At 45.5% G+C, this 13,916-nt stretch overlaps 1 protein-coding gene across 3 annotated transcripts in view; it reads right to left on the reverse strand.

Annotated features, from left to right (window-relative positions):
- Positions 1-13,916, reverse strand: part of SOAT1 (sterol O-acyltransferase 1) — a 238,058-nt gene that overhangs the window by 26,644 nt on the left and 197,498 nt on the right. For all 3 annotated transcript variants that reach the window (XM_086955365.1, XM_086955372.1, XM_086955378.1), the window contains 3 exons: positions 5,544-5,642; positions 4,744-4,879; positions 4,263-4,408 (listed from right to left, as the gene is read on the reverse strand). In XM_086955365.1, the coding sequence (XP_086811491.1) occupies positions 4,263-4,408; positions 4,744-4,879; positions 5,544-5,642 (381 nt within the window). The remainder of the gene's footprint in view (positions 1-4,262; positions 4,409-4,743; positions 4,880-5,543; positions 5,643-13,916) is intronic.

A 13,916-nucleotide genomic window follows, 5' to 3' on the forward strand; every position in this document is an offset into this window, starting at 1 on the left:
CTTCAACACCGCAAGTGCTGAGAACCCAATCTCACAAACTCCCCAACAAATAAACAAATACATTGTAGGATGTAAAGCACCAGTGAACCAAAGGGAGGACCGCAGTGATGAACCCACTATAGGGAACACACCATGGGTGCTTCACCAAGCGGAACCCAAAACATGGAACCCGACCTTGCCCATGGGGGGCGCGCATTCAAGTAGCAGCTGGACCTCACGCAAAATGTCACACGCATGATGCATAGATCCCACACATGAGCACACATAGAATACAGAACAGTAACACATAGGCAAGGGAGCAGCCAAACAATTTAAATACCTTCCACTCTGAACCACAGCTCTCATGGCACCAAGAAAGCAAAGGAAGTCATCACAACCCTCCCCCTTCCATCATGTACACCTTGTCATCCACCAACTCCCCCACCATTCATTCCGTCCCTCCATCTGAGCCCCATCCACATCCAAACCCCTTCAACCACTTGCAAATCCATCCACCTTCCATCCCTCCATCCATCCATCATCTCACCTCTCCATCCCTCCATCCACCCCCTCACCCATCCATCCATCATCCATCCATCCATCCATCCTTTCACCCAATCTATCCCCTCACCAATCCATCCACTCTTCCACCCATCCATCCATCCATCCACTCTTCCACCCATCCATCCACTCTTCCACCCATCCATCCATCCACCCACTCATCCATCCAACCATTCACCCAAGCTATCCTCCCACTCATCCATCCATTCCTCCACTCATCCATCCACTCTTCCACCCATCCATCCACTCTTCCACCCATCCATCCACTCCTCCACCCATCCATCCACTCCTCCACCCATCCATCCACTCCTCCACCCATCCATCCACTCCTCCACCCATCCATCCATCCACCCATCCATCCAACCACCCACCCTCTCACCCATCCAGCCACCCACCCTCTCACCCATCCAGCCACCCCTCCACCCACTCATCCATCCACCCAGTCACTCATCCGTCCACCCACTCAACCCCCCACTCATCCATCCACCCATCCATCCGGCTCTCCACCCTCCCCCCCACTCATGCATGCACTCTCTGACCCATCCATCTCCATGCTCCTCTCCTCACCCATCCATGCACACACCTGCCCATCCACTTTGCCAATCATTCATCCATGTCATCACTCATCCATCCATCCTCCCCCTCTCTGTCCACTCCCCCCTCACCCAGCCACCCATCCATCCCTCCATCCATCCACCCTTCACCCATCCACCCACTCATCCACCCACTCATCCACTCATGAATCCATCCATGACCACTCATCCACCCCTTCACTCCTCCATCCATCCATCCCCCGTCCATCCACCCTCCTCAATCGTCCATCCACCCTCCTCAATCACCCATCCATCCATCCATCCCCACATCCACCCCTTCACTCATCCATCCATCCATTCATCCCTTCATCCATCAATACATCAATCCATCCATCCATCCATCCATCACCTCTCATCCATCCACCCACCGACTCGTCCACCATCCACCCCCCCATCGATCCATCCACCATTTCACTGATCCATCCTCCACCCATCCATCCATCCATCCATCCATCCATCCATCCATCTACCCTTCTAACCATACACACATCATCCACTCCCATCCATCCCTCCACTCATGCATCCATCCTCTCTCCCACCATCCATTCACCCCTTCACTCACCATCCATCCCCTCACTCATCCATCCATCCACCCCCCACCCATACATCCACCACTCCACCCTCACACCTTTTATGATTCAAATTCGAATCTGCAGACCAACATCCCTGAACACCGGGTGCCCACACAAAGATCCTCATGAGTTGAGGACTGCAGACCAGTGCCCACTGTCCCGATTCATGGCCCAAACCCGGATTGCAACCTCTCCCTCCCTTCCCAAAATAACTGAAGGACTCCCGCCCCCCCCCCCCCACTCCCCCTCACTCCCACCCCCCTTGAAAGGCTGGGGCCCTGGACCAGAGCCCACCCTGCCCGTGCCTCAAAACCTCTGCGAAACCTTCTCTCCCTTCTGGGAAGAGCTAACTCTCCCAGGAGGGGGTTAATTCACAGAGCTGACAGCTTCAGCTGCAGTGGGAGGCAAGGGGTCTCCTCTGCTAAAACTGAAAGCGTGTCTGTTTGTTTGCTTTCGTTTCTAGCAGAGGAGACCCCCTGCCTCGCACCGCAGCCGAAGCTGTCTACTCCGTGAATTGGCCCCCTCCTGGGAGAATCACCCAGACAAAGAAACGGGCACAAAGGGAAGATCGAAGTGGAGCCCCCGACCCCCCTGGGATGGCGCCGCGCCCCCCCTAGGGGGGTGCGCCCCACAGATTGAAGAACCCTGGGCTAGGGGGTTTTTTGAAGGAAGAGGAGGGACTTTCCGAGGAGTAGCCTTTTGTGTTGCCTCTGTACGATGGACGAAAAGAACGTCTGGGAGCTTACTGCTGCAAGGCTCCCATAGATTTTGCAGTGTCGGTGTCTTTCTTCATTTTTTCCAAAGACACGTCAACATTTAGGCCAAATAGGTGTGTTTCAGCAAATGGCTGATTAAGTATGGAGTTTTGCACCTCAGGTTTAAAACCTGAAATACGTAGCCAGCCATGTCTATATAGTAAGGTGCTGGTATTGATTGCCCTTGAGGCAGTATCTGCAGCGTCTAGGGCACAATGGATGGAAGTATTTGTGATATTTTAACCTTCCTGTATAAGTTCATTAGCCTTGTTTTTGTATTTGTCTGGTAGGTGCTTCATTAGGGACTCTAGTTCGTCAAAAATGTGCCCTGTCATATCTTGCCAGCAAGGCTTGGGTGTTTGGAATGCGCCAGATGTTAGCTGCTTGTGCCGTAGTTCTTTTGCCAGAGGCATCACAGAGTTTAGATTCTTTGTCTGGTGGTGAGGCTTCGCCTGTTAGTTTACGTGCATTGGATACCACTACAAAATCTAATTGTGTTGGCCCTTTAATATAAGCTGGGTCTGCAGGGGCAGCTTTATGCGGGGATTGAGGACCCTAGCTCTAACTTCTTCAAAGATGTCGTAGGGAATCGGAGCCGACGAGCGAGCCATAGTTCTTCGAGCTCGTCGGTCCCGGATCGTCTTCTTGGTGCGGAATGAGGCACACGCCGAACAGTCTTTGGCCTCGTGCTCCGGTGAAAGGCACAGGATCCACTCCACATGTAGGTCGGAGTGGGGAAACTTCGACCCACATTGAGGGCACTTCTTGAATGGCGTTCTTTCCATGAGCCAGAAAGTGATGCCTAGGTAGGCCCGAAGGCCTTCGCCGACGACCGGAATCGAAGACTTCGAAGTTGGTAGAGAATCGCATCGTAGATGGCGATCGAGACAATACCGTCGAACTGGGTGAGGATTGTGCGCCAAAGGAAATTTGGTACCAAACCGAAGCGCACATCCGAGCCCGATGGCAGAAAAAAACAATCTGGGGATGGAGCCGATGCCCATCCGCAATGTGGTCCTAAGGAGGAGTCACCTATCTCGTGACTTCCAAAGAACTTTTCAGGACAACAACAAACTGCAAGCATCCAGGCCCAACACTAGGTGGCGATCTATGCATAGTGTACAATCTTTAGCTCATATGCCTCGAATCTGTTGTTCTGCCCCAAACATCACCTAGAGAAGTGCTGCTCTTAGACAACATAATACTAAAGTGAAAGCAATAGCCCTCCCTGATCTCATACTAGCATATGAAGCAGGTACATACTAGTGTGATCACTATTCATTGTTAGTGAGGAGCTGTAAGGCACGCGTCATTACTGCAAGATACAAGAGCTCTGGATTCTGGTATAGAGTAACCTCAGACAGTGACAGAGAAAACATGGTGAATAAATAAATCTAGCCACTTTGCTCTTACTTCTCCAGTAGTAATATTTCAGCAGTAAAAGGAATTTCGGCTAACCACGAGTTTGAGGACACCTTTTCAGACTGCAGAGTTGTAGGGGAGCCCAGTACTACTATGGTTTCCTAGGGCCTGTTGCCCTTTTATTTGCTTTTGTTAAGATTAAACCCTTGGCTGGATCAGAGAAGTTAACTAGAAAGGAACACTGATGTAGCAGACAAAGGATGAGGCTCAGTATCTCTGAAGAAAATATGATATGTTTGAAAACATTAGAACTATTCCATATGGGACAAGTAGGCAAAGAACATTAACAAACTGAAAACACAGCAGCTCCTCAAAGGCTCCTACTTAGTCATTCTCTCCCACACCACATCTCTATCCTTCCTTCTACCACCATCACTCACATTGGTTACTGGACAATGCCTTTGGGCATACCACTCCTGCGAGTACAGGCAGATAAGAACACCTTGCCCAAGGAAGAGAGACGTCCACATCACTACATTCCAGATCGGCCCGTTCCGTCGGTCATGAAGAATGAAATTGAAGAGCACTGTGGAGGGGAAATCAATAAGGGGAGTTAGATCATCATGGTTATGCTTAAAAGATGAACAAGGAAAAGAACCACACTTCTGTCCTACTGTATTTCCCATCATACTCACTTTACTTCCCCCACCACATTTTCCTCTTACTATCCAATTTTCTTCCACAACCCTATTTTTGCTGGCTCTACTTCATATTCTCCCAACTCCTCACCCAATTCCCTCAACTTCTTGCTGCATTTTTCTTCAACATCTTAGGGTTTAGCTTGAAATTTTCCCTTAGCTCTCATTTTCTCTGCACTCGTAATTTCTCCCTTATTTTCTTTGACCCGACAATATTACTTACTTCCGAAGCACATGAAGAGGATGAAGAGGACTGGATAGAAGAAACCGAAGCAGATCGCCAATACATACTCGTGCACAATGGCAGAAACCGTAAATACTGACAGCATTGCCGCTACTTTGAAGCGCTTTCCGGTAAACTGAGAAATAAAATTAAGAAAGGTGTAAGAAAACGATCAGGCAGGAGTACAGTGTGGAAGGAAAGAAGGGTGAAGAGACGGACGAGGGAGGAGAGCATGGAAAGAAGGGTATCCAATAAATAAGAAAGAGGAGCAGATGGAGAGGGGGGGAAACATGATAAGGATAGTAAGTCAAGGGTAAAACAAAGAAGCATCAGCAAAGAACTAAATGGCTGTAAAACTGTGCGAGAGATGAATCGTGGTAGAGACACGGACAAAGGCTTGGAGGCCAACACTTATAGAAGGATCAAAGTTATAAAAAGAAAATGTCAGGGCACGTGAGTCACGGGTTCCAACTGCTGAAGTGATAATTAAGTTGCATAATGGAATCAGAGGGGGTGGTGGGGATGGACTAGAGGGAAGAGCATAGAATGTGAAATACAGATTTAGGAAGCTGTTAGGAAGGCCAGGTGCATCAACCCTGACTATATTCAATATCGCAGGCACCACATGACTTCAGATTCAGCCATGTTTCCTCAATTACTGCAGGAGTATCTGCTCCAGACATCTAAAAACATGTACTGATTTGCCCCCAAATAGAAGTAGCGAAGATAATGTCGTACATTCCTTCCCCACAGAAAGTGCACAACAGCCACGGAGGCATGCACTGGTCTAGAATACTCACAGACAGGAAGTCGCGGTAGACGTAATTGTACAGCCAATCATGCACGACTACATTCCAGGTCCTGTAATAATTGGAAAAGGATGTAGAATTCCACCAGTCCTGGGAAATAAAGGATACAATGAAACCTTTAACTAAAATACATTGTGTCCTTGTGAGAACCACAAATGGAGAAGATTAGCAGTTTACAAATACAACTTGTTTATCATCAGGTCATGAATTAGATATGAATGACTGGTTAAATTCAACAGGCTCTTCTTACAAATAGACAAAAAGGCTTGATGAATTAAATGCTCTTTGCTGGAATCTTCTGTGATCTAAAATTAAGACGACGATTTCATCAAGGCCAACTCAAGACCATTATTCAACGGCTAGTAAATTGAAAATTGTTAAATTGGCTAATAGTAACACTGGTTATCTGCAGTGGTTGGAGATGGCAGAAGTGATTATATAAATATATGTCTTTCAGATTTCTGTGTATAGGGTCTCAAATGTCCATGTAATAAGTACTACATTGGCAGCACTATACATATGGCCAAATTAAGGGTACTAGAACATATGAGAGCCATCACAAATGTGAATAAACAATATCCTGTAGTCTTTCGGGAGAAGCAGATGACCAGGGTATGTGCGGCTCAAACTCTGGAACATTTGGCACGCCTCATCCCCTGGGGCGTCTTAATTTGCAGTCTTAGGTTGGACATCAAACACCAAGACAAGTAGGTACCACTGTTAGGGTACTTCTTTCGACACAAGTGTGGGTTGGAAATTCACCCATATTTATTGTCCTGAAGAAGTGCCATAGATCATTTTGGCCACTTGGGGAGTGAAACATGTTGACCAGAGTTTGACCAAATTAAGGGTGCAAAAACGAGACTACTAGAGTACATTACTGCTCAATTAGTAGCACTAACGCTTGAGATTTTTTAATTTGACAGGGGACTCCAGGTATTAAAAGTTTAGGTGATATACCCAATCAGTTTTAACTCGCATCACAGCCCAATCAACACCCCTCTACTCAAATACTACTTGCGCTCAAACGGCAAAAAGACAAAAGATCTCTGCTAAAGTGACCCTTCAGGGGACACATAGGGCATTGCAACGCCGGCCCGACGCGGAGCAATTGCCCTTTGATGAAGCATGACATCCCTGGGATGTGTGAGGGCAACATGAAACCGTCTTGTTGACTGTTCCTCACCATCTGTCCAACTTTTTCTCCTTCTCACTTCTAGGAACAGTGACCCCTATTTTTGCGTTTAAGCCAGGCATTTTGAGACTGAACACTTGAGTAAGGCAAATTTACTCAAATGTTATGTTCTAGACAGAACACCCATCAATATAGGAGGAGGCAACAGAGGTATGGAATTAAGACGCCTGGAATCAAGATACATAATTGAATGCCAGACCATGCATCCTAGAGCTCTCAATCACGATGAAGAGCTAGCAGTACCTTTAGAATAACTTTGGGTCCCATGTGTAGACTGATGGCTGGCTATTACCTGTTGATGCTCTCTCCTGGATATAATATGTATAATAGAAGTAACGCCCCACTCTTCCAAATCCCTTTCGGGTATTTATAATTTCTTCCATTTTTACATGTTATTTTAATACATTGTTTTTAATGGGCTAAGTTAGGACACACACTGTTCTGGATGCCCACTTGGGCATAATTGTGCACAAACCAACAGGGTCAGACAACATAATAGAGGATATGACCCGCCCACTGGGGATTGTTTTTCTCGCACAACTTTCCATGTCATTCTGTATTCTTTACTGTTATTTTTTATTATGAGGCATGACTTCGATCAGGATTCATGATCAATTGTGTACTATACAATGCGTCATGATATTGGTACATTTAACTTGCCCAATAATAGAAAGAACAAACATTTGGAATGCAATAGGTCTCGCATTTGCAAGAGTTTAAGCTATTAGCATTGCAAATGACAATGCCTTTTATTAGTTTTAAAAACCAAACCATAAATAAAAGACATTGTCATTTACAATGCGAATAGCTCAAACTTGCGTAAATGCAAGCCGTATTGGTGGTCTTTAGTGGGGCCAGAGTGCCTGCGAACGAGATGATCCCGGCATTGAAATTGGAAATGGCTCTGTGAAGGTTTTCGAGGTGGGGCGGAGCTACAGATGAAAAATGTAGAAAGGCTGATGTTGCTGCTCTTAACTACATAACAAACGTATTTAACGTTTGAAGTGCAGAAGATGTGCAGGGGGTTGGTGCGGCAGTTGTGTCACTATGTCCCAAACTGGGCATGAAGTGGACTGCTAAACGGGCAAAGCAGGCGCGTAACACTAATGAGCGCTCTCCATTGTGACCAGACAAAACCACCGGAATGTGCAGTTTTGCTTCTGTCTATTAGTTGTCAAGTAAACACAATGGTAAATCACCATGGCAATCCTAGAAGAGTAAACAAACTGGTACTATTGTAGTTGCACTGCTGCAAGCCGAGGCTCGACAATACATGCTGTGCAGCCAATCTTCACTTTGGCAGCCATCGCCAAGTGGAACCAGTGTGAACACGTATTAGGGCAACAGCTAGTAAAACTGCAGTTTACCAAGTGATTTCTCATCGTTGAGGTCTTTGCGCTCGCAAAAAGTAATAGCACATAAAACTCAAACCTGAGCAAACTTGACTACTGCCCTCCCTAAAACTGTGTCTGATCCTACAAGACAAACGAGCAGTTAAACATCTTCCCGGAAATGCCAGAGCCCGACGATTCATGGAAATTGCTTCATTTCGAAGCAGTATGACTACAGGTGTCGTTGTACTTACTGCTGATCTTCGTCGATTGAGGCTCCACGTCTTTGTACACCACACACCCAAACGCACAAGAGCTTCAAGTACTGAATTAATACTCATTCTACTTCTAGTAACCTTTAGCACTACAATCCATCTTACAACTGAGCGAAGGCAAGCCAGACACGTTCTATACATGGTTTACTTTAGGACTGCAGCTGTGAAAGTTAAGTCGGTAATTAAAAAAAAATGTTTATAAAAATAATGTCTATGGAGTGACAATACGGACGTGAAAAAAAACGTAATTATCAAAGCATTTAGGGGATGGATTGTGCCAATGCTCATGTCCGTACTCCTCCTTCTGCCCAATTCTTTTCTATGGCCAGAAACCAAGAAAAAAAAGCAGACGGGGGTAAGGAAACTGAAAGCGGCAACGCGCGTATTCACAGGAACACACATGCATTTCTTACGCACTGAGCATGCATGTGGCCAACTTTGCCTGGGGCATGGAGCGCGCGGCAGTGTCCGGGGCTCCCGTGAGCTGAGGGAGCCCGGCGTGTTGTAGCCTGTGTGAAGGAGCCCTCACGCAGAGAGAAGTCCGATGGGAGCCCACCCAGCCCCTGTGAATGCTGCTGCGGGACTCCTGTGAGCATGACGGAGCCCTGCGTGTTTCTGCGCCAGTGACCGGAAAAGAGGCCCCCCTCCCACGAGGAGACCAGAAGGGGAGGAGCGCAGTCCCCACAAGAGCCGGTAAGTGGGGAGTGTGGAGCGCGCGTGAACATTAAAAAAATGCTATTGCAGGAGGCTGACTTGCCTCGGAAGCGGGACAGGCGATGTGCACAGTGCGTGGCTGTACGTGCGCGTACACCGGCTCAAATCGCCAAAAGCTCTGCGCGTGCCCATCTCCTGTCCCACTTTCGAGGCAAGTCCACAACAATTAGCCTCGCTGGCGACAGCGCATTGCGCTGCATACGCCAGGCTCGACCTAAAAAAGGAAACAACGAAAAGAAAAGGTTGTAAAACAAAGAGGGAAAATTACACCGCTATTCAATGTAAGAAGAAGCGTTTTCTGAATGTTAAAACTTACGTTTTTGCAAATGCTTTCTTACAATAATGGCGCTCATGATAATATTGACTGTGTAGTGATTTATGTCTCGCATACTCCTCTTTCCATTTGGATTGCTTGCCACACAGAGGTGAATATTAATTGGTTGGATTAGTGTGTACTTCCTAACCTGTGATCAAGGAGGCGCTGATCTCCAAACACTTTGGGAAAAGTTTTTTCGTGTTTGCTTACTCCAAATAAAACCATACTTCTAGTATCTGGCAGAGGAGACTTGAGGATTTTTGGGGATTGTGAGTGAGCACCTGATATATATATTATCAATCACACATGGGAAACTGGAAAACTTGACCCGCCAGGATATCACAGCAAAAGAGGGGTCCAACTTCCATCATCCTGAGACATGACCCGTTGTCTTCAGAATTCAAGGTGTCTGCCACCTGCTCAATGTGAACGCATTTTTATCAAAATTATGTGCCTTCTACGGCCTCAAGCAATGAGATCGTTCTAGCACACAGCAGTGAAACATTTGAATGCCTCTGCTACCAACCACCACATAAATTGACAACCCATTCTCCATATATCTCAAATCATCTTCAGTCATGAAGTGGTTTCTCACTGCCAATAGAATTCAAAGAAAAACCAACATAGAAAGGGGTGAGTGGGCCGTTCTACAAGAAGCCTACATCCCTCATCAAGAAACTGTATGAGAGCTGTCTCAGGGGAACCCAAATACATTTTTTTAGGTCGAGCCTAAGGGCAGCGCGCACGCACTGCTCGCTCTGCGAGGCATACTGTATTGGGGGTATGTACTGGAAGCCCCTCCCACGCTCCGCCCTTATTAGTCATTGGCTGGTGTCATTTTCCTTCCTAAATGCTGGCTTCTGATTTGTAAGTAGGCTTGTTAGTCCCTTCTTGGTACCGCCTTGTCTGCATTTGTTACCTCCCATAATGACTGGACCTTTTACTTGGCTTGTTACACGATCTGCATTATAATTAGGGCTCCCGGTTTTCCGTTTAAACTGATTTTTACATATAAATACAGCCGGAATTTTTTTTTCCTTTGTCTATATTTATATGTAAAAACGGCAAAATACTAGTAAATTTTGCCAGGCGTCCGTGCTTCAACCCAGAGTTGCCACGCGCCTGGTCCTTTTGTTGCTGCCCCAGCCCTTGTTTTGAATTTGGCATGTATTTCTATGGCCTCAGAGAAAGATAAATGACGTGCAACGCCCATGGGATCAAAGAGCTTCAGACCCCCCCACCCCCCCCCCTCCTGTGTGTCAGCCCGGCAGAGACAGCTTCGCGGCTACACACACACACACACACACACACACACACAGAGGCACCAGAGTACTTCACAGGTCTTTAATAGACCATTTATTTGCTATTGAGGCTTTGTTGTGTGTTCTCACCCCTTCTTAGCATCCCTGCAGCTCCGCACTGCAATTTAAATCTTGGGGTCAACTAACTTGCAGACCTCGCAGTACGAAATCAAAAACCTTTTTTACGGGGAAATCAGCTTTTGAGAAAGTGAATGATTTTAAACATTTAGGACTTCTCTTCCGCTCTTCGCTTGCGTGGAACTTACTTTCAACTGCCAGAGCACAACAATGTAATAGGAACATTGAGGCAATCTTCATATTTTTCCATATGCTCGGACAAAATTAAACGAAAGATTCTGCACCCCTCTTATCGTGGGTTAAGACCTGGGTAAACCTAGAGGCTGTTCTGGTCAGATCTTGCATCACTGACTGTTCATCTCTGAAAGGGGTTGCGCGGATCCCGTGAGTTGCATATTTGAAAAAAACCTTCAAACTGATAGGAATAAATGAGTTTGGCAATACTCTCATGATCACTCCTAAATGTAAAGAGGAAGTCAGACTTCGTTTCTTTAACCATTGTTAGGATCTAAGGCTTCAGAAGGCACAGCCTTCTGGTGTCAGTCTCAAGATATGTAAAGATTTCTAGCACAGACATCTTAGAAACATATCTTGTCTGGATTTATAAATCCTATCTATCGCTGTTACCTCACCCGTTTAAGATTTTGCATGATACTTTTCAAGGTTACCTTCCCCCTTCAATGTGTATGGTCACATGATTTAGTCATGTGCCAGTGCGACCATGAGGCAAAACTATATGCAGTACCTAGACGCTCCTTTTTAATACCCGTTATATGGAAATCCAAATTGAAAACTCATAGGGAAGGCCTAGTTTTTCTACAGAACATTTCTACAAAAGAAACATGCTATGGGGTGCTACATCTTATGAGAAGGGCTTTAGTTATTAGAAAGAGGTGCAAGGTTATCCTTCTGTGATCGTTGCATTAACCCTGCTCCGAACTAGCTGTTGCATAGATATTTTATAATTGTAGCTTCTTATAATTCATAAACTTTTACTTATTGAATGTTGTAGGGATTTTATTACTATGCTATCTTTACACAACATAGGTTCTACAATGGTCGCTGTAACCCTATTTTAACAATTTTACTTTTTAGCTGGAAAAGCCATTTTTATTTATTTTATGCATTATATGTGCTCTTTTTATTGACTTTCATGGTTCACTCCGAATAAAGATTTGATTGTCAGACTCAGGGACCACGTTCCAGCTGCTGATGAGCCACTTCCCATTATTTGACTTGAGGTCATTTAAACCTATGGGCTTTGAAATGTTTTTCTTAAAGTTCCTAGAAGAGTCTGTTGTGAGGGAAAAGAAGAAAGCCAAGTGGGATTGCACAGGATTTAAGATAGATTTGCGTTTGAATCTACTTAAATCTAGTCAGGAGGCTGCCAGCGAGGAGGATGGTAGTGGAGTCTGTTAGTGAGGAGGAAGGCAGCGAGGTTTGTTGGTCCCTCGGCTCTTGTGTCCGTGTACAAACAGTTGCACATGTGTTTTTGGGGACTGAAATAAATGTGGAAATATACTTGTGCTAGCATCGTCTTTTGCATGTGGCAAAATAAATGCGGATAAATACAGAAAAAATGCCCCAAAAATAAATATGGATAAATACAGACGGAAATGGCAAAAAAATAAATACCATAAAAACCGGGAGCCCTAATTATAATTGGGTGAATACTATTTTGTTTATTCACTAATGGGGACAATACTGGGTGTTTTTTTTGTATCTGCAGTGTGCCCAAATGACAATTGTGGCCTCTTTTCGTATATAGCATTATGCCACTCTAACTTTACAAGATGCTGCCACTTACTACCACAGAACTCCCGGCACAATGACTACATTCTTTCACATTTTTATTTTTATAAATGTGCATGCTGAGCGCTATGCACGCTTTAGGGATGCCGCTCTCCATTTAATTTTTTTTTTATCTGTAATGTGCAGTGCGGCGCTCACTTCACAGATCTTGCGCTCTACGATTCAATAGGCCTTACTTTTGCCAAAGTTTTACCTATTGGTATTGTAAATGAAAATGCCTTTTAATATTATAAATGGCATTGCCATTTACAATGCCAACAGCTCAAAATCTCGGAATTGCGAAGCCTATTGCATTGTAAATGCTTGTTTCTTCTTGGCAATATTCAAACAGATTTAAGCTATTCTGGATCCATCCACCAGATGGCAGAATTATCCTTTGCTTAAAAAATGTTAAACGCCAAGAAGCTAAAATTAACGGCCCATTTCGTAGAATGAGAGAGCTAGTATTTCAAAACATTAAAAGAAGCAGTGCAAAAAAGAAAAAAACATTTGCTTTTGAACTGTGTATGCTCACAACATGTACAGAGATCAACAACGCACCAGAAGACATTCACTCACACAGACCAACAAACTAAAGCCATTCATGCACATAGCCCAAAGATCGTTTAAAACCTTATGTAGTTGGGTTCACAGAGGGCCGTCCAGAGCACGGGTGAGTGTGGTAAAATTAACAGATCTCAGGCAAAGAACTCCTTCTCGGGTGCCCATTGGGCATTGCAGTGGGGGCCCAACGAGGAGGATGCCCAGATGATGAAGCATGACACATTATGGGATGTGTGAGCACACTTGCTCCTATTGGAGCTTATTCCACTGACCTGACAATCCACTAGTTCTCAATCCTTCATTTCTCCTAACTTTGTCTAAGGAACTGAACACTCTTGTATTTAAAGTTATGACCAAAGGGAGCACGATCAAGCTAAACATTCCTGGTTCCTCTTGTTTAACCCATTGGCCACGGGGCAAATTCTTACTGAGCTCGTCACGGCCACACACGTTTTCATAGAACGTTCAGCACAGCAAGGGAATTGGCCCCGCGTGCGAGCGTTCGGACCGTTATGACTAGCTCAGCTCGTCATGAACACATGAGCACCGTGGCTCATGACGAGCGGAGCTCGTCATGAGAGCAACGGGTTAAAGTGCCTTCATTGAAGCAATCAGTCTATTGCAACCCCTTCAAATAGGGTTGCACCCAGGTGGCAGCACACAGCTAGTCTAGTGATGCAACAACCCCTAGCCATGTCAGAAGGCAGAAGTAAACCTTCCTGCCGCCCTGACTTTCTTAGATCTATCACCAGCATTCGGTACCTTGAATCATCTGATCCCATTAGATCTGTGTATCGAG

This window comes from Lissotriton vulgaris, chromosome 1_1 (assembly GCF_964263255.1).
Source record: "Lissotriton vulgaris chromosome 1_1, aLisVul1.2, whole genome shotgun sequence".
NCBI classification, from domain to species: Eukaryota; Metazoa; Chordata; class Amphibia; order Caudata; family Salamandridae; genus Lissotriton; species Lissotriton vulgaris.